The 20,428-nt window shown below is 45.1% G+C and overlaps 2 protein-coding genes across 4 annotated transcripts; both read right to left on the bottom strand.

Annotated features, from left to right (window-relative positions):
- Window positions 1–6,605: 6,605 nt before the first annotated feature.
- Window positions 6,606–8,708, bottom strand: LOC101734579 (homeobox protein Mix.1). Of its 2 annotated transcripts, none has more exons than XM_031902869.1 (3): window positions 8,453–8,708; window positions 7,862–8,088; window positions 6,606–7,671 (listed from the first exon to the last, which is right to left on the bottom strand). In XM_031902869.1, exons 1-3 carry the CDS (start codon window positions 8,604–8,606, stop codon window positions 6,853–6,855), a joined length of 1,200 nt encoding a protein of 399 aa, XP_031758729.1. In that variant the 5' UTR covers window positions 8,607–8,708; the 3' UTR covers window positions 6,606–6,852. The 2 variants fall into 2 exon arrangements, with proteins under 2 accessions (XP_031758729.1, XP_031758728.1); XM_031902868.1 differs by having other exon boundaries at window positions 7,862–8,091; window positions 8,453–8,707.
- A 4,661-nt stretch (window positions 8,709–13,369) lies between these two features.
- LOC116411062 (homeobox protein Mix.1-like) lies at window positions 13,370–15,569 on the bottom strand. 2 transcript variants are annotated; one of them, XM_031902870.1, is made up of 3 exons: window positions 15,315–15,569; window positions 14,633–14,862; window positions 13,370–14,442 (listed from the first exon to the last, which is right to left on the bottom strand). In XM_031902870.1, the coding sequence occupies exons 1-3, from the start codon at window positions 15,466–15,468 to the stop codon at window positions 13,624–13,626; spliced, it is 1,203 nt and encodes a 400-aa protein (XP_031758730.1). In that variant the 5' UTR covers window positions 15,469–15,569; the 3' UTR covers window positions 13,370–13,623. The 2 variants fall into 2 exon arrangements, with proteins under 2 accessions (XP_031758730.1, XP_031758732.1); XM_031902872.1 differs by having other exon boundaries at window positions 14,633–14,859.
- Between the last annotated feature and the right edge of the window lie 4,859 nt (window positions 15,570–20,428).

Below are 20,428 nucleotides of genomic sequence, written 5' to 3'. Positions count from 1 at the left end.
ATGGGCGGGCGGCCTTGGGGCACCCGGATTTGAAATCCGGCGCTGAGCCTGGTGTTAGAGTTCATGTAGGCCAATGTGCCCACTGTGTTACTAGCCATAGGCCTCTGTGCTCAAAGACAGAGCCTGTGAACTGCTGTTTGAATCTAGCGCGGCCCGTAGGGTAAAGGTGCCCATACACGTTAAGATCCGCTCGCTTGGGCGAGATCAGGAAAATGTAGGCTAAATTGGCCCTGGGGCCAAACAATCAAATTCTAACGGCGGCAATGGCACAGTCGGTTCGGGGACCGCATCAACGAGCCGATGCGGTCCCCGATCCGACTAAATTTTTTAACTTGCCCGATCGATATCTGGCTGATTTCAGGTCAGGTATCAGTCGGGCAGGCCCGTCAATAATGCCCATACATGGGCCGATAAGCTGCCGAATCAGTCTAAGGAACCAATATCGGCAGCTACAATCGGCCCCTGTATGGGCACCTTAAGGGAGTAGAAGAAGCCACAGCCCACATAGGGGCCCTGTACCAACCACCTGCCCAAAGGCAGCCAATAAGGGCAGGGCTGCATACATGGGCAGGAAAGCTGCCGAATCAGTTTGAAGGACTCAAATTCGTAGCTAAAGGGCTAGTTCACATTTAAACTAATTTTTAGTATGATGTAGACATTGACATTCTGAGACAATTTGCAGTTGAATTCCATTTTGCATTTTTGTGTTTTTTTTTCGGTTATTTAGCTTTTTGTTAAGCAGCTCTCCAGTTTGGAATTTCAGCTATTTGGTTGCTAGGATCTTGTTTACCTTAGCAACCAGGCGGTGGTTTGAATGAGAGACTGGAAAATGAATAGAGATGGGGCTGAATAGAAATATAAGGAATAAAAAGTAACAATAAAACTGGAGCCTCACAGAGCAATCGTTTTTGGCTGCCGGGGTCACTGACCCCTATTTGAAAGCTGCAAAGATGCAGAAGAGGAAGGCAAATGGGTTACAAAATCCCCCCTACATTGCCCCATATGGCACTTCACTAAAGCAGTGTTTATTAATTCCTTGGACCTCACAGTTCTGTCAGACATCACAGGGTTACAATGGGACATATAATCCCCCCAGCCCTGTGTCATTCATAACCATCACTGCCCCGGACCCTCAGGTTTCCTGACTCAATACACAAATTAGGTCTCTTTGTCCCGAGCCCCCGTCAAACAAAGCAAACGTCCAGATATGTGTTTCCGGGCGGTGCCATTAGCGGCCCATTAATTACAAGCCAAGTTTAGCTTGAGGGTGGGTATTTCTGGGAATGTCTCTAAGTATTTACTTCATTTATTTAATGATGGTGTTTATTAGCGGGGTCTGTACAGAAGCAGCGCAAGGGAGTTGTACCGTGTTAGTGATCGTTCAGTATGAGTGAAAAACAGCAATTGCTTTGTTAGCAAAATACTGTTTATTTGCTGATTTATGCAAGTCAGACTGGCCTACTAGTCAGGCCCGGACTGGCAATCTGTGGGTTCTGGCCAATGCCAGAGGGGCTGCTGTAAGGTGCCATAGACAGTCACTATTTATTGGGCTGGGGGGGCTGTTTGTGCCTCTGGGTACTGGGAATGCCAGGGGGGCTGTAAGGTGCCACAGACAGTCACTATTTATTGGGCTGGGGGGGGGGGGCTATTTGTGCCTCTGGGTACTGGGAATGCCAGGGGGGCTGTAAGGTGCCACAGACAGTCACTATTTATTGGGCTGGGGGGGGGCTGTTTGTGCCTCTGGGTACTGGGAATGCCAGGGGGGCTGTAAGGTGCCACAGACAGTCACTATTTATTGGGCTGGGGGGGCTGTTTGTGCCTCTGGGTACTGGGAATGCCAGGGGGGCTGTAAAGTGCCACAGACAGTCACTTTTTATTGGGCTGGGGGGGGGCTGTTTGTGCCTCTGGGTACTGGGAATGCCAGGGGGCTGTAAGGTGCCACAGACAGTCACTATTTATTGGGATGGGGGGGCTGTTTGTGCCTCTGGGTACTGGGAATGCCAGGGGGCTGTAAGGTGCCACAGACAGTCACTATTTATTGGGCTGGGGGGGCTGTTTGTGCCTCTGGGTACTGGGAATGCCAGGGGGGCTGTAAGGTGCCACAGACAGTCACTATTTATTGGGCTGGGGGGGCTGTTTGTGCCTCTGGGTACTGGGAATGCCAGGGGGGCTGTAAGGTGCCACAGACAGTCACTATTTATTGGGCTGGGGGGCTGTTTGTGCCTCTGGGTACTGGGAATGCCAGGGGGGCTGTAAAGTGCCACAGACAGTCACTTTTTATTGGGCTGGGGGGCTGTTTGTGCCTCTGGGTACTGGGAATGCCAGGGGGGCTGTAAGGTGCCACAGACAGTCACTATTTATTGGGCTGGGGGGGGCTGTTTGTGCCTCTGGGTACTGGGAATGCCAGGGGGGCTGTAAGGTGCCACAGACAGTCACTATTTATTGGGCTGGGGGGGCTGTTTGTTCCTCTGGGTACTGGGAATGCCAGGGGGGCTGTAAGGTGCCACAGACAGTCACTATTTATTGGGCTGGGGGGCTGTTTGTGCCTCTGGGTACTGGGAATGCCAGGGGGGCTGTAAGGTGCCACAGACAGTCACTATTTATTGGGCTGGGGGGGGGGGCTGTTTGTGCCTCTGGGTACTGGGAATGCCAGGGTCTATTTTGAACCCCAGTCGAGTGTGCCCCATCCTAGGGAAATTCCCATCAATCTTTCTTATTTCCAGTATAAAAAGCTAAGTAATTTGGCACTATCTATATGTACTTACTATGAGAGTGGGCCCTAGGGCACCCAGTCCTGCACTGTATGTGCCTTTGTGCTAAAAACTCTACAAATGATACCACCAGGTAACATCCTTGGTAAATTATTCCCAATTATATTATAACTTGGACACTGGGTAGACAGTTTCATATATATTTGCTGGGAATTGATGATAAAATAAAGGCAAACTAAACCCTGCTTATAAATAAGATACATATATATATATATATAGACAGCAGAGATATCCGATGAAGGGGAAGTAGCCCAGGCACATCCTGTGGAAGAGAGGAATTTTGTTGAGCTTTATTCTAATTTGGCAAATAAAGGGAGACAAGGGCCTGTACAGGAGGTATACACAGGAGGTATACACAGGAGGTATACACAGGAGGTATACACATACCCACAAAGGGCAGGTAGCTGCTGTCTGACAGAGGAAATCACAAGCCCACTGTCTCGCTGGGATGTGGGCCGGGGATATGCAAAGCTGAGCCATTGCCACCTTCCCTCAGTGTGTGGGTAGCCACTCAGGCCAAAGGATTTGTAGTGCATCAGGCTGAGCTTTGATCATGTGTAAAGGTAAATACGGCCGGGCTTTGATCCTTGCACCCAGGCTGGGCTAATATATTCACGCCTGAGTGTGAGGTGCGAGTGTAAATACACTGTGTGTAATGCACAACTTGCCCGGGGACTCCATGGGCTTGTGTAGGGCTATGGCACAGAAATACACCAGCTCCCATACAGCTTGTATGTGTGTATGTATAGTTTTATTTATATAGCGCTACTTATGTGCAGCAGAACAACACATTCATAGGACAAACAGGGGTTCTTACAATAATTACTATACATAAATACAGTATAAATACTGTTCCATTAAAGATTAAAGCCGGCACATTCAGTTTTTAGTCTTCTTCCAGCAAACATTTGGATATCGGTCGTTTGTTTAAATGCAACAATCTAAAACTCACATTCAGCCTGAAACTGTAGGATAAAGCCCTAAATATAACCAATGGGAGGGGGTTCTGGGCATGAAATAGTTACAGGCACCAATGGTACCAAAGTGGCTCCCGTTGTAGGGCCCCAAGGGTATCGGCAGATACACAATACTGCACAGAGTTTATCCTTATCTGGCCAAACTTTTCTAACCTGTCCCATTGACAGGTTTTATATGATTATATTGGCGCGTGTATGGCCAGCTTTAGAGCTATATGTCAAGGAGACAAGAGGTAGGTGGTCCCTGCCCTGTGGAACTAAAGGCCCCCATACACGGGCCGATAGAAGCTGCCGATATGGGTCCCTTGGACCAACTCTGCAGCTTATCGGCCCGTGTAGGGGCAGAAACGAGCGGGCTGGCCGACCGATATCTGGCCTGAAATTGGCCAGATATCGATCGGCCAGGTTAAAAGATTCAGTCGGATCGGGGGCCACATCGGCTCGTTGATGCGGTCCCCGAACCGACTGCCCCATTGCCGCCTACATAATCCGGTCGTTTGGCCCCAGGGCCAAATGATCAGATTATTATTTTTTTTAACTTCAAGCTCCCCGATATCACCCACCCGTAGGTGGGGATAACGGGGGAAAATCCGCTCGCTTGGCGACCTCGCCAAGCGAGCAGATCTTACCGTGTATGGGGACCTTTAGTGGCGATTGCTACAAGACTATGCTCTTTTGTTTTATTTTGCCATTTAGGAGGCAATGGAAGGAGCTGAAAGCTGGCTATGTGCCACTGTACATATGGAATGTAGGCACTATACCAGGTTTCTACATATGGTTCTTACCCTTGTGTTACCCAGGCCTTCCATAGTTACATAGTTACATAGGGTTGAAAAAAGAGTCCATCAAGTTCAACCCTTCCAAGTAAACCCAGCACCCACAACCTATACTTACCTATCTATCCACTCACATACATAACTATATATACAAACACTAATACTAACTGTAGGTATTAGTATCACAATAGCCTTGAATATTCTGCTTGTTCAAAAACTCATCCAGGCCCCTCTTATAGGCATTAACAGAATCTGCCATTACAGCATCACTAGGAAGGGCATTCCCCAACCTCACTGCCATTAATGCTACATGTTTTGTATTATACACCCTACCACTCAGGTTGCGCGGGTCTTTCTGATACAGAATGGCCATTGCCCCATAAACAGCAGGTAAGTCCACCTGTTCTAAAGAGTGCCTGGGGCAATGGCCCCCTAGAGTCTGGTAATCTTTTACCTCAGTGAAGGGTTCTGGGCAGTGGGCAGCCCATCATACTGCTGCAGGGGCCACATTGACAGGGGAAATTGTAATGTTTTATGATAGAAAAACAAATGAACATGTTTAGCTCCCTCTGCTAGTCTGAAGCCTTGTGGCAGTAGAATAGGATTTACACCAAATTGTCTGTGTATGGGGCACAAACCTTACAAATATACATTAATATACATTGTTCTTATAAGAAAGAGACACATAGACTTAATATTCCTGTAGTTTGATACAGAATTCATTTCCATATTCTGTCACAGGAAGCAGTTCCCTGCCATGCTTGACTTCCTGCTCGGGAAGGAAGATCAGGAAGTGGGCAAAGGAAATGTCCTCCCCCAGCCTATAAAAGATGCCCAGTGCTGTACTCTGTACCTGAATGTTGACTGCATCAGACACGGTGCAACAAAGGATTTCCTGTTTGGCTGAAATGAGTGAATCTGTATCTATCACTGTAACTTTCAGTTATAATAAAACATTTGAAAATTGGGCTTAATGTTTTTATACTTGTTTAAAATAGGGGCAAAATGCCATATTGTTCCCTATATATGAGGGTATTGCTTATTCTGTGCACAAAGTAATACTTCTTTATCCGTCTATATTTATATATGGATAGTAGATGCTGCACCATTTCCCTTAGACAGTACAGTGGGTTATTGTGTGCCCAGAACATTCCTTCTCTGTATATTTGTATTTATACATATGGGTAGGGGGTGCCATAGTGTTTCCCTTAGACAGTACAGTATGGGGGTACAGCTTATTGTGTGCCCAGAACATTCCTTCTCTGTATATTTGTATTTATACATATGGGTAGGGGGTGCCATAGTGTTTCCCTTAGACAGTACAGTATGGGGGTACAGCTTATTGTGTGCCCAGAACATTCCTTCTCTGTATATTTGTATTTATACATATGGGTAGGAGGTGCCATAGTGTTTCCCTTAGACAGTACAGTATGGGGGTACAGTTTATTGTGTGCCCAGAACATTCCTTCTCTGTATAGTTGTATTTATACATATGGGTAGGGGGTGCCATAGTGTTTCTCTTAGACAGTACAGTATGGGGGTACAGCTTATTGTGTGCCCAGAACATTCCTTCTCTGTATATTTGTATTTATACATATGGGTAGGGGGTGCCATAGTGTTTCCCTTAGACAGTACAGTATGGGGGTACAGCTTATTGTGTGCCCAGAACATTCCCTCTCTGTATATTTGTATTTATACATATGGGTAGGAGGTGCCATAGTGTTTCCCTTAGACAGTACAGTATGGGGGTACAGCTTATTGGGTGCCCAGAACATTCCTTCTCTGTATATTTGTATTTATACATATGGGTAGGGGGTGCCATAGTGTTTCCCTTAGACAGTACAGTATGGGGGTACAGCTTATTGTGTGCCCAGAACATTCCTTCTCTGTATATTTGTATTTATACATATGGGTAGGAGGTGCCATAGTGTTTCCCTTAGACAGTACAGTATGGGGGTACAGCTTATTGGGTGCCCAGAACATTCCTTCTCTGTATATTTGTATTTATACATATGGGTAGGGGGTGCCATAGTGTTTCCCTTAGACAGTACAGTATGGGGGTACTAAAGACAAAACATACATTTTATGATAAAACCAACATACTTTATTAGTATCAGTATAATATACAGAAATATGTTTCAATTCTGTAGCCAAAATATTTCAAATATATAAATATCACTGTGCTATAAACATTGCCCACAAGGTGCCCATTCTAACAATAGACTATAATTGCTCTGCGTAGAGCCGAGTGCCCAAGTGCCTTGATCCTGCCCCCATAGATTGGTACCTCCCACCCCCTTTACTTTCAACTGTGCAGTCTCTGAGTATTCAGAAGAGAGTTCTAATAATGTTCTCTTCCCAGTCTGAGACTGACTCTGTAGCTGTGTCACTGACTCCTGAGTCTGAGGCAGGAGAACCCTCTCTGTAGGGGCTACACCCTGCCCTGGGCCGTGCCCCCCATGTAGGGTAGGCATTGGTACCCCCCTGGCTGCTCCAGCCTGTAGCCCCTGGGATCTGTGGGATGATGGTGTTCATCTCGGGGGTGATGGTCTTGTTAGGGGGGAAGTCCAACATGAGGTTAGAATGCACGGACACTTGGCTCTGTCTCCCACCGAGGTCTCTCTCAGTCTCCTTGCCAGGGCTCATACCCTTAGTGCTGTGGCTTGTAATGGGCTTACTGGGCAGGTCACTGTGGGGGTAGGTACTAGATGCTGTCGGATGTACTGGGAGCCTCTGGCTGGGGGCAGCCCATGGGTATTCAGGGTAAGACAGGAGGTCCTGGGGCAAGTGGAAGTAATTCTGCTGTAAATCCATAATGGGTTGGACTTGTTGCTGTGGAAAAGCCATTGGGTGCTGATGAGACCCCTTCCCTGAGAGATGGGGAGCTGGTGCTGATGAATACATCCTGCTCTGATTGGTTCCTTGCATGGAGGCGTTTGGGTGGAAGCCATAGTGTAGAGTGGCCAATGGCTGGACCTGCTGCTGGTAGGGAACCATCCGCTGTCGTTGGGCTACGGGGATTGTGCCATTGGCTGTAGGTGCCGGGTTGTACATTGGGGGGCTGTTATAGTAATCCCCCATAGCAGCCGGCTTGGTAGATCTGGATCCTTGGCGTTTGGCTTTTGACCTCCTGTTCTGGAACCAAACCTGGAATATAAAGAGGCAGAGAATGAGCCCAGTGCGGGGCAATAAGGGCAAACAATCTGTAACATCTCTTTAGGAACTTTATACTTAATACTCCATTGGCTAAACATTTACTACTGTATGTTGGAAAAGTTGTAGGTTTATAGGACAAGGTGGTTTTATCAGACTGTGGAGATGACATATAAGCACCTACCTGAATGCGAGACTCGGGCAAGCCCATCTGCCCGGCCAGTTCCTCCCGCTGGTGGATGTCTGGGTACATATTAGCTCTGAAGTACTGCTCCAGTTGGGCCAGATCTGAGGGGCTGTACACAGTTCTCTTCCTGCGATTGGACGTCGGTGTGGGGGAAACCTTCTGCTGATTGGTGGCTTCCTTGTGCTGTGCTGCCTGATTGGCTCCAGTATCCCCAGCCTTAATATCTGCTAATGAAATATAATAGTAATTAGTCATGTGACTTCAGAAATTGCACAATTAGGTCTCTCACAGGGCAATGTACATTTCCTATACATAGAAAGTAGGTGCCGCCATTAGTAGGGAGTAAGAGCTCAGTTTCCATCAGGCACAATTACTGGACATATTATTGCAGGAAATACACCTACATATTGGGCAGATGGATAGATAATAACTGGGAGTAAAGTGCAGATCTGCTGCCGCCATATTGGGGCAATGGCTTAACCCTTAATACAAACTGAGCCCATTTGTGCCTATGGGGGGATATAACCCGTTACACACAGAGAAGATACAGGGAATCTATTAGAGGGAAGCTGTATAATAAAGACTTACCTTTCCCATTAGCCGGCTGTACTGGATTGTGCTGTACAGGAGGGAACCCCATTCCCATGAGGGAGCCCAGGGCAGAAGGGAAGCCCATTAGGGGGTCAGTGGGAGAGAAGTAGTTGCTATAGAGATGCTCCATCCCTTGGGTATATCCAAGCATCCCAATGCCACAGCCACTCGTGGGTTTGTACCAAATCTGCCCCTTCCCACAGTGATGTGAGCTCCTCTGTGCCTGAATGCTGAATGGGGAGCCCCCTTGTGGGGCTTTATAGGGGGCTGGAGATGTCAGACAGGGATTAGGGGGAAAGGTGTGAAGATCCCCAGAAGGTGTGAAGCTGAAGGCCTAGGTGTCAGGTAGCCTTATTGCCATAGGCCAGGGCAGTAGAAGTAGGCTGGGGGCAGCCAGTGAGGGCTTCCTGCTGGGGGGGGGGGGATCCTGAGCACAGGGATTGGGCAATACACATACTGTACCAACCCTATTCACATACAGAGTGGGACCCAGTTCTGCACCGGAACCAACACTTGTCTGTCCTGTCTGACTATTATTATCCACCTGTCTGTCTGTATCTATAATATCTATCTGCATCAGTTCCATGATAATAAACATATACACTTCTGTCTGTCTGTCTGTCTGTCTATCTATCTATCTATCTGTCTGTCTGTCTGTCTGTCTGTCTGTCTGTCTATCTGTCTATCTATCTATCTATCTATCTATCTATCTATCTATCTGTCTGTCTGTCTGTCTGTCTGTCTGTCTGTCTGTCTGTCTGTCTATCTATCTATCTATCTATCTTCAATCTATATCTATCTATGAAGCTGGCAGGATGTAAATCATTGAAAAAACAGGAATGAATGATTATATCAGCCCAATTCCATAATTCACCCCTTGTATATAAATTCAGTATCACGGGGGGGTTTCTCCCCTGCACAGAATCCCCTTCCTTATGGGCAAAAAAATCCCCCAAGCGCTGGGGTCTCATTGTTCCCAGACAGCAGTTACAGCTCTAGGCCTGAAAACTGCACAATAAATATGAATATAATAAAAAAACACAGAGATTATTTCTGCCTGCATCATAATAACAGTCTGTTGGGGGTGAACTGCCCAGTATGGTGTAACTTCCCCCCTGGGGGTAACAGGGCAGGCTGATTTCTCACTTGGGCCAAGATCAAGGGGCCCAGAACCTCCCAGTACAACAGCCCCCCATGGGGAGACTCCGGTGTGATAATGATACTAAAGCAACATAAAGCATTTACACTTCTACTCTGTCTATTGTATATCTGTCTGTCTGTCTTGTCTACTGAGCATATCTGTCTGTCTGTCTGTCTATCTATCTATCTATCTATCTATCTATCTATCTATCTATCTATCTATCTATCTATCTATCAATCTATCATCTCTATGCTTCTATATGTCCATATAGGTATGGGACCTATTATCCAGAATGCTTGGGGCCTGGGGTTGTTCTGCCCCCAATAAGGGGTAATTATATCTTAGTTGGGATCAAGTACAGGTACTGTTTTATTATTACAGAGAAAAGGGAATCATTTAACCATGAAATAAACCCAATAGGGCTGTTCTGCCCCAATAAGGGGTAATTATATCTTAGTTGGGATCAAGTACAGGTACTGTTTTATTATTACAGAGAAAAGGGAATCATTTAACCATTAAATAAACCCAATAGGGCTGTTCTGCCCCCAATAAGGGGTAATTATATCTTAGTTGGGATCAAGTACAGGTACTGTTTTATTATTACAGAGAAAAGGGAATCATTTAACCATTAAATAAACCCAATCGGGCTGTTCTGCCCCCAATAAGGGGTAATTAAATCTTAGTTGGGATCAAGTACAGGTACTGTTTTATTATTACAGAGAAAAGGGAATCATTTAACCATTAAATAAACCCACTAGGGCTGTTCTGCCCCAATAAGGGGTAATTAAATCTTAGTTGGGATCAAGTACAGGTACTGTTTTATTATTACAGAGAAAAGGGAATCATTTAACCATTACATAAACCCAATAGGGCTGTTCTGCCCCAATAAGGGGTAATTATATCTTAGTTGGGATCAAGTACAGGTACTATTTTATTATTACAGAGAAAAGGGAATCATTTAACCATGAAATAAACCCAATAGGACTGTTCTGCCCCAATAAGGGGTAATTATATCTTAGTTGGGGTTTTACATATGAGCATTTTATACAATATATTTTTATAGAGACCTAAATTGTTTGGGGGTACAGTTTTCCTTTAAGAACTTAAGAAGGAATTTCTGGCATGAAAAGTGGAGTAAAATGTATAATAATCAGCCCCCCCACTAGTGGTTTCCCCCCTCCCTGCTCGGCCCAACACCTCGTTCCATGGCTGCAAATCTGCATAATCCTTAGACTTTCCCGCTACGTGTCATTCCGCTCGCTGCGCCGCTGCCCCCGGTGCCAATGTGTTTGTGTATTTCGCCCCTTTATGTCATTGTTCCCTTTACCGGGGAATCCCTATGTGCCATAGTTTTATGGTATTTCTCTGTACAGGCTATGAGCAAACTTAGGGGGCTGTTCCTGCTGAATTGTGCTTAGTACAGGGGAATCCCTATGTGCCATAGTTTTATGGTATTTCTCTGTACAGGCTATGAGCAAACTTAGGGGGCTGTTCCTGCTGAATTGTGCTTAGTACAGGGGAATCCCTATGTGCCATAGTTTTATGGTATCTCTCTGTACAGGCTATGAGCAAACTTAGGGGGCTGTTCCTGCTGAATTGTGCTTAGTACAGGGGAATCCCTATGTGCCATAGTTTTATGGTATTTCTCTGTACAGGCTATGAGCAAACTTAGGGGGCTGTTCCTGCTGAATTGTGCTTAGTACAGGGGAATCCCTATGTGCCATAGTTTTATGGTATTTCTCTGTACAGGCTATGAGCAAACTTAGGGGGCTGTTCCTGCTGAATTGTGCTTAGTACAGGGGAATCCCTATGTGCCATAGTTTTATGGTATTTCTCTGTACAGGCTATGAGCAAACTTAGGGGGCTGTTCCTGCTGAATTGTGCTTAGTACAGGGGAATCCCTATGTGCCATAGTTTTATGGTATCTCTCTGTGCAGGCTATGAGCAAACTTAGGGGGCTGTTCCTGCTGAATTGTGCTTAGTACAGGGGAATCCCTATGTGCCATAGTTTTATGGTATCTCTCTGTGCAGGCTATGAGCAAACTTAGGGGGCTGTTCCTGCTGAATTGTGCTTAGTACAGGGGAATCCCTATGTGCCATAGTTTTATGGTATCTCTCTGTACAGGCTATGAGCAAACTTAGGGGGCTGTTCCTGCTGAATTGTGCTTAGTACAGGGGAATCCCTATGTGCCATAGTTTTATGGTATCTCTCTGTACAGGCTATGGGCAAACTTAGGAGCAGGATTGGACTGGGGGGTTAGGTGGGCTCCCGCCCAAGGGGCCCTGCAGGTGCCCGCACCCCCCCCGCAGGGGCCCCCCTAACCCCCCTCACAGGGCCCCCACCCAACGTCCTCCCCCGAGTGCTTAAATTTAACGCGTCATGGGAGGATCGGTCAGCAGGATTTGTCCCGGTGTCCCAGCGGCTGTTCCTGCTGAATTGAGCTTAGTATGGGGAAATACAGTACCCTTCCAGGCAAAGTTTTATGGTGGCCCTATATATATACCCATGGTTACATTTCTCATTGACTGACACGTGGAAACCCTCTATCCTACTGAGCAACTGTTCCTTTTACCGCTTCTTGAAGTGACCTGTATTTTAGTAGTAGTGGGAAATTAAGAATATGGCTAGCCCCATGGGAAAAACAGATTACAATGCAGGATTCTGCTGATCGGCTGCTGGGGGTGAGGGGGGGGGGGGATTTCACTCCAACTTGCAGCGCAGCAGTAAAGTGTGCCTGAGTCTGAGCTTTCAGCCAGCGCTACACATTAGAACTGCTTTCAGCTAACCTATTGTTTCTCCTACTCCCATGTAACTGGAGGAGTCCCAAGCCGGACTTGGATTTCTTACTATTGAGTGCTATTCTGATACCTACTGGGAGCTGCTATCTTGCTCCCTTCCCATTGTTCTGCTGATCGGCTGCTGGGGGTGAGGGGGGGGGGATATCACTCCAACTTGCAGCGCAGCAGTAAAGTGTGAGGGAAGTTTATCAGAGCACAGGTCACATGGCTGTGGCACCCTGGGGTATAAGTGGGGGCATATTGTTACATCCCAGCTGCCCTGACGTTTATTCACACTGAAGTAATGGGAAATAATGTACCCTTCCAGGCAAAGTTTTATGGTAAAACATATTTACCCACGGTTACATTTCTCATTGACTGACACGGGGCAACCCTCTATCCTACTGAGCAACTGTTCCTTTTACCCCCTATTGAATTGACCTGTATTTTAGTAGTTATTTATTCTTTGTGAAACGGCTTGTTTAGTCCCATATACACAGTAAGTTATTGGATAACAGAGATACCATCTCAGCCCATGTTATTAGGCAGATAACCATCCACTCCGGCTATTTCCGAGACATAAGGGCTCATTTACAAACATAGGGGATAATATAATGTATAATGGCCATAAGTACTCTACACGTCTAGTAACCTATAGCAACCAATCAGTTTGTAGCGTTTACAGGTCAGGTGTTTCCAGACAAACATCCCATTGGTTCCTAAAAGTTAGTAGATGTGATCAAATGGAAGACTTTTTATTACATTACTCCATTAGATGCACCAGTGCAGTTGCCATTAGCGACCAGTCAGTGATAATTTACTATTACTATCTACAATCTACAGTTCTAGAGCAGCAATTGCCTGGACCTACCACATTCTCAATCTCCCAACCCGTGACTGGAACAACCCATGACTTGGCCGAGGGGTCAGATGCTATTGATACACAGGAGTTACAATTCCAAGCAATAAAGTAATTTACACCAATCAGAATAAAATCTCTTTTACCAAAAACTATAGAAACTTTATTAGTGCAATTAAATTAACATTCATCAGTCATGTAGCGATTAAATATAAATGTAGCTTTTCCAGTCTGTGTCCCATAGAAGTGTCCAAGTGCCTTAGTGTGTGAGTTCTATTACAAGCTGTGGCCCCCCAGTTCTATGCCCCCCGGAGTGGTACCCAGGGTCCGGCCCCACATCTCTCTATAAAATGCTGAAGGTTCCATATTTGCTGCACAGTCTCTGAGTATTCAGAAGAGAGTTCTTATAATGTTCTCTTCCCAGTCTGAGACTGACTCTGTAGCTGTGTCACTGACTCCTGAGTCTGAGGCAGGAGAACCCTCTCTGTAGGGGCTACACCCTGCCCTGGGCAGTGCCCCCCATGTAGGGTAGGCATTGGTACCCCCCTGGCTGCTCCAGCCTGTAGCCCCTGGGATCTGTGGGATGATGGTGTTCATCTCGGGGGTGATGGTCTTGTTAGGGGGGAAGTCCAACATGAGGTTAGAATGCACGGACACTTGGCTCTGTCTCCCACCGAGGTCTCTCTCAGTCTCCTTGCCAGGGCTCATACCCTTAGTGCTGTGGCTTGTAATGGGCTTACTGGGCAGGTCACTGTGGGGGTAGGTACTAGATGCTGTCGGATGTACTGGGAGCCTCTGGCTGGGGGCAGCCCATGGGGATTCAGGGTAAGACAGGAGGTCCTGGGGCAAATGGAAGTAATTCTGCTGTAAATCCATAATGGGTTGGACTTGTTGCTGTGGAAAAGCCATTGGGTGCTGATGAGACCCCTTCCCTGAGAGATGGGGAGCTGGTGCTGATGAATACATCCTGCTCTGATTGGTTCCTTGCATGGAGACGTTTGGGTGGAAGCCATAGTGTAGAGTGGCCAATGGCTGGACCTGCTGCTGGTAGGGAACAACCCGCTGTTGTTGGGCTACGGGGATTGTGCCATTGGCTGTAGGTGCCGGGTTGTACATTGGGGGGCTGTTATAGTAATCCCCCATAGCAGCCGGCTTGGTAGATCTGGATCCTTGGCGTTTGGCTTTTGACCTCCTGTTCTGGAACCAAACCTGGAATATAAAGAGGCAGAGAATGAGCCCAGTGCGGGGCAATAAGGGCAAATCTGTAACATCTCTTTAGGTACTTTATAGGATTTAATACTCCATTGGCTAAACATTTACTACTGTATGTTGGAAAAGTTGTAGGTTTATAGGACAAGGTGGTTTTATCAGACTGGGGAGACGACATATAAGCACCTACCTGAATGCGAGACTCGGGCAAGCCCATCTGCCCGGCCAGTTCCTCCCGCTGGTGGATGTCTGGGTACATATTAGCTCTGAAGTACTGCTCCAGTTGGGCCAGATCTGAGGGGCTGTACACAGTTCTCTTCCTGCGATTGGACGTCGGTGTGGGGGAAACCTTCTGCTGATTGGTGGCTTCCTTGTGCTGTGCTGTCTGATTGGCTCCAGTATCCCCAGCCTTAATATCTGCTAATGAAATATAATAGTAATTAGTCATGTGATTTCAGCAATTGCATAATTAGGTCTCTCACAGGGCAATGTACATTTCCTATTCAGTACAGGTAATGGATCTATTACCCAGGATGCTCGGAGGCAGGGAGCTTCCAGATAATCTGTCTTTATATAATGTGGAGCATCAACATTACATAGAAAGTAGGTGCCGCCATTAGTAGGGAGTAAGAGCTCAGTTTCCATCAGGCACAATTACTGGACATATTATTGCAGGAAATACACCTACATATTGGGCAGATGGATAGATAATAACTGGGAGTAAAGTGCAGATCTGCTGCCGCCATATTGGGGCAATGGCTTAACCCTTAATACAAACTGAGCCCATTTGTGCCTATGGGGGGATATAACCCGTTACACACAGAGAAGATACAGGGAATCTATTAGAGGGAAGCTGTATAATAAAGACTTACCTTTCCCATTAGCCGGCTGTACTGGATTGTGCTGTACAGGAGGGAACCCCATTCCCATGAGGGAGCCCAGGGCAGAAGGGAAGCCCATTAGGGGGTCAGTGGGAGAGAAGTAGTTGCTATAGAGATGCTCCATCCCTTGGGTATATCCAAGCATCCCAATGCCACAGCCACTCGTGGGTTTGTACCAAATCTGCCCCTTCCCACAGTGATGTGAGCTCCTCTGTGCCTGAATGCTGAATGGGGAGCCCCCTTGTGGGGCTTTATAGGGGGCTGGAGATGTCAGACAGGGATTAGGGGGAAAGGTGTGAAGATCCCCAGAAGGTGTGAAGCTGAAGGCCTAGGTGTCAGGTAGCCTTATTGCCATAGGCCAGGGCAGTAGAAGTAGGCTGGGGGCAGCCAGTGAGGGCTTCCTGCTGGGGGGGGGGGGGATCCTGAGCACAAGGATTGGGCAATACACATACTGTACCAACCCTATTCACATACAGAGTGGGACCCAGTTCTGCACCGGAACCAACACTTGTCTGTCCTGTCTGACTATTATTATCCACCTGTCTGTCTGTATCTATAATATCTATCTGCATCAGTCCCATGATAATAAACATATACACTTCTGTCTGTCTGTCTATCTACTGTGTATCTGTCTTGTCTTCCTACCATATCTATCTATCTATCTATCTATCTATCTATCTATCTATCTATCTATCTATTATCCATCTATCTATCTGTATATCTGTCTGTCTATCTATCTATCATCATCTTCCATCTATATCTTCCATCTTTCTATCTGCTATCTATCTATCTATCTATCTATCTATCTATCTATCTATCTATCTACCTATCTATCTATCTATCTATCTATCTATCTATCATCATCTTCCATCTATATCTTCCATCTTTCTATCTGCTATCTATCTATCTATCTATCTATCTATCTATCTATCTATCTATCTATCTATCTGTATATCTGTCTGTCTATCTATCTATCTATCATCTATCTATCTATCTATCTTCAATCTATATCTATATATGAAGTTGGCAGGATGTAAATCATTAAAACAACAGGAATAAATGATTATACCATCAGCCCAATTCCATAATTCACCCCTTGTATATAAATTCAGTATCACGGGGGGGCACATAATCCCCTTCCTTATGGGCAAAAAAATGCCCCAAAATACATTGGAAATCTCACGTGTAACATTGCCCTAAGGGGCCTGTAATGGGAATAATGGGGCTAAATGGCACTGGGGGAACCTGCTGCTGGGAATGATATCTGATACCCCGGGGGTATATAGGCAGCCTCATGGGTTATATGATTATTAGGGGCACAGTAGCCTGAGATGGGGGGAGCGGCGGCTGTAAGCGCTGGGGTCTCATTGTTCCCAGACAGCAGTTACAGCTCTAGGCCTGAAAACTGCACAATAAATATGAATATAATCAAAATCACAGAGATTATTCCTGCCTGCATCATAATAACAGTCTGTTGGGGGTGAACTGCCCAGTATGGTGTAACTCCCCCCCTGGGGGTAACGGCGCAGGCTGATTTCTCACTTGGGCCAAGATCAAGGGGCCCAGAACCTCCCAGTACAACAGCCCCCCATGGGGAGACTCCGGTGTGATAATGATACTAAAGCAACATAAAGCATTTACACTTCTACTCTGTCTATTGTATATCTGTCTGTCTGTCTTGTCTACTGAGCATATCTGTCTGTCTGTCTGTCTATCTATCTATCCTCTATCTATCTATCTATCTATCTATCTATCTATCTATCTATCTATCTATCTATCCTCTATCTATCTATCTATCTATCTATCTATCTATCTATCTATCATCTATCTATCTATCTATCTATCTATCTATCTATCTATCTATCATCTATCTATCTATCTATCTATCATCATCTATTTTTCTATATGTCTATACAGGAATGGGACCTATTATCCAGAATGCTCGGGACCTGGGGTTTTCTGGATAAGGGATTGTTCTGTAATTTTGATCTCCATACCTTAAGTCTGGTAAAAAATAATTTATATAATGTATAAACCCAATAGGGCTGTTCTGCCCCCAATAAGGGGTAATTATATCTTAGTTGGGATCAAGTACAGGTACTGTTTTATTATTACAGAGAAAAGGGAATCATTTAACCATGAAATAAACCCAATAGGGCTGTTCTGCCCCCAATAAGGGGTAATTATATCTTAGTTGGGATCAAGTACAGGTACTGTTTTATTATTACAGAGAAAAGGGAATCATTTAACCATTAAATAAACCCAATAGGGCTGTTCTGCCCCCAATAAGGGGTAAATATATCTTAGTTGGGATCAAGTACAGGTACTGTTTTATTATTACAGAGAAAAGGGAATCATTTAACCATTAAATAAACCCAATAGGGTTGTTCTGCCCCAATAAGGGGTAATTATATCTTAGTTGGGATCAAGTACAGGTACTGTTTTATTATTACAGAGAAAAGGGAATCATTTAACCATTAAATAAACCCAATAGGGCTGTTCTGCCCCAATAAGGGGTAATTATATCTTAGTTGGGATCAAGTACAGGTACTGTTTTATTATTACAGAGAAAAGGGAATCATTTAACCATTAAATAAACCCAATAGGGCTGTTCTGCCCCAATAAGGGGTAATTATATCTTAGTTGGGATCAAGTACAGGTACTGTTTTATTATTACAGAGAAAAGGGAATCATTTAACCATTAAATAAACCCAATAGGGCTGTTCTGCCCCAATAAGGGGTAATTATATCTTAGTTGGGATCAAGTACAGGTACTGTTTTATTATTACAGAGAAAAGGGAATCATTTAACCATTAAATAAACCCAATAGGGTTGTTCTGCCCCAATAAGGGGTAATTATATCTTAGTTGGGATCAAGTACAGGTACTGTTTTATTATTACAGAGACAGTTTATATTATATTAAGCAGCCTATTAAAGAATCTCGCCAAACTGGAATATATATATCAGTAAATATTGCCCTTTTACATCCTTTCCCTTGAGCCGCCATTTAGTGATGGGCTGTGTGCTCCCTCAGAGATCAGCTGACAGGAAGTAATGCAACTCTAACTGTAACAGGAAGTAGTGTGGGAGCAAAAGGCAGAACTCTGCCCATTCATTGGCTGATGGGGCCTAGCATGTATGTGTGCCTTGGCTTGTTTGTGTGCACTGTGACTCCTATGATCCCAGGGGGCGGCCCTTAGTACCTAAAATGGCAGTTTCCTATTTAGGATTACCCAATGGCACATACTGCTAAATAAGTATATTTATATGAAAATGGTTTATTTAGATGAAGCAGGGTTTTACATATGAGCTGTTTATGCAGTATATTTGTATAGAGACCTACATTGTTTGGGGGTAAAATGTATAATAATCAGCCCCCCCACTAGGGGTTTCCCCCCTCCCTGCTCGGCCCAACACCTCGTTCCATGGCTGCAAATCTGCATAATCCTTAGACTTTCCCGCTACGTGTCATTCCGCTCGCTGCGCCGCTGCCCCCGGTGCCAATGTGTTTGTGTATTTCGCCCCTTTATGTCATTGTTCCCTTTACTTTCGTTTTTCATTTTCATGTAATAATCTTAAAAAAGTCAGTAACAAAGACAGGAATGGGGGGGTCAGGGGGGATCAATTTAAGTTAATAATGATAAAAAAAGAGATCAAATTGAATTGAAAAGTGCAAATGCCCTGTTCTACATCAATAGAGAGCAGTAACACAATAACATTGGTTGGATAAAGACACAAATCTATCAGGTTCAACCATAATGCCTATATATAACCTGCCTAACTGCCAGTTGATCCAGAGGAAGGCAAAAACAAACCTGAAGCCTCTCTAATTTGTCACAGAGAGAAACAATTCCTTCCTGACCCCAAGATGGCAATCGGACCAATCCCTGCACTATAAACATTATTATATAGTCCCCTTATATATCTATATATATATATGTGAATGTTCTCATTCATGCAGGTCAAGGTAATAAGTAAAACAACATGGCAAGTCCAATTGATTTGACTTATTACTACAGATATAGTTATTTATATCATATCCCCTTTTAAGCGCCTCTTCTCCTGCAGAATACGGACCAACTGGGCCAGTCTTTCCCCATAACTGAGACTTTCCATGCCCTTTGGACCCTCTGTAATTCAATAATGGGGCCTTCAAGATGGGGCAGTACCAACACACTGTAAAATGAAAGAATAAGCCCCTCCTCCCACAAATCTCCACCCCTTTTAATACAGCTCCTGTTTGCCCTTACAGCTGCTGCCTGGCATTGCTTGCTACAGCCAAGTGTATTATCTACAAGGGCCCCGGCTCCCTCCCCATTATGGATTTGCCCAGTGCAGTCCCAGTAAGGGTATAAGTGGGGGCATATTCTCACATCCCAGCTGCCCTGACATTTATCCACACTGAAGTAATGGGAAATAATGTACCCTTCCAGGGTAAGTTTTATGGTAAAACATATTTACCCACGGTTACATTTCTCATTGACTGACACGGGGCAACCCTCTATCCTACTGAGCAACTGTTCCTTTTACCCCCTATTGAATTGACCTGTATTTTAGTAGTTATTTATTCTTTGTGAAACGGCTTGATTAGTCCCATATACACAGTAAGTTATTGGATAACAGAGATACCATCTCAGCCCATGTTATTAGGCAGATAACCATCCACTCCGGCTATTTCCGAGACATAAGGGCTCATTTACAAACATAGGGGATAATATAATGTATAATGGCCATAAGTACGATACACGTCTAGTAACCTATAGCAACCAATCAGTTTGTAGCGTTTACAGGTCAGGTGTTTCCAGACAAACATCCCATTGGTTCCTAAAAGTTAGTAGATGTGATCAAATGGAAGACTTTTTATTACATTACTCCATTAGATGCACCAGTGCAGTTGCCATTAGCGACCAGTCAGTGATAATTTACTATTACTATCTACAATCTACAGTTCTAGAGCAGCAATTGCCTGGACCTACCACATTCTCAATCTCCCAACCCGTGACTGGAACAACCCATGACTTGGCCGAGGGGTCAGATGCTATTGATACACAGGAGTTACAATTCCAAGCAATAAAGTAATTTACACCAATCAGAATAAAATCTC

This window comes from Xenopus tropicalis, chromosome 5 (assembly GCF_000004195.4).
Source record: "Xenopus tropicalis strain Nigerian chromosome 5, UCB_Xtro_10.0, whole genome shotgun sequence".
Taxonomy (NCBI): domain Eukaryota; kingdom Metazoa; phylum Chordata; class Amphibia; order Anura; family Pipidae; genus Xenopus; species Xenopus tropicalis.
The sequence above is the reverse complement of the archived record's forward strand: the minus strand, read 5'-3'. Positions and strand labels throughout refer to the sequence as shown.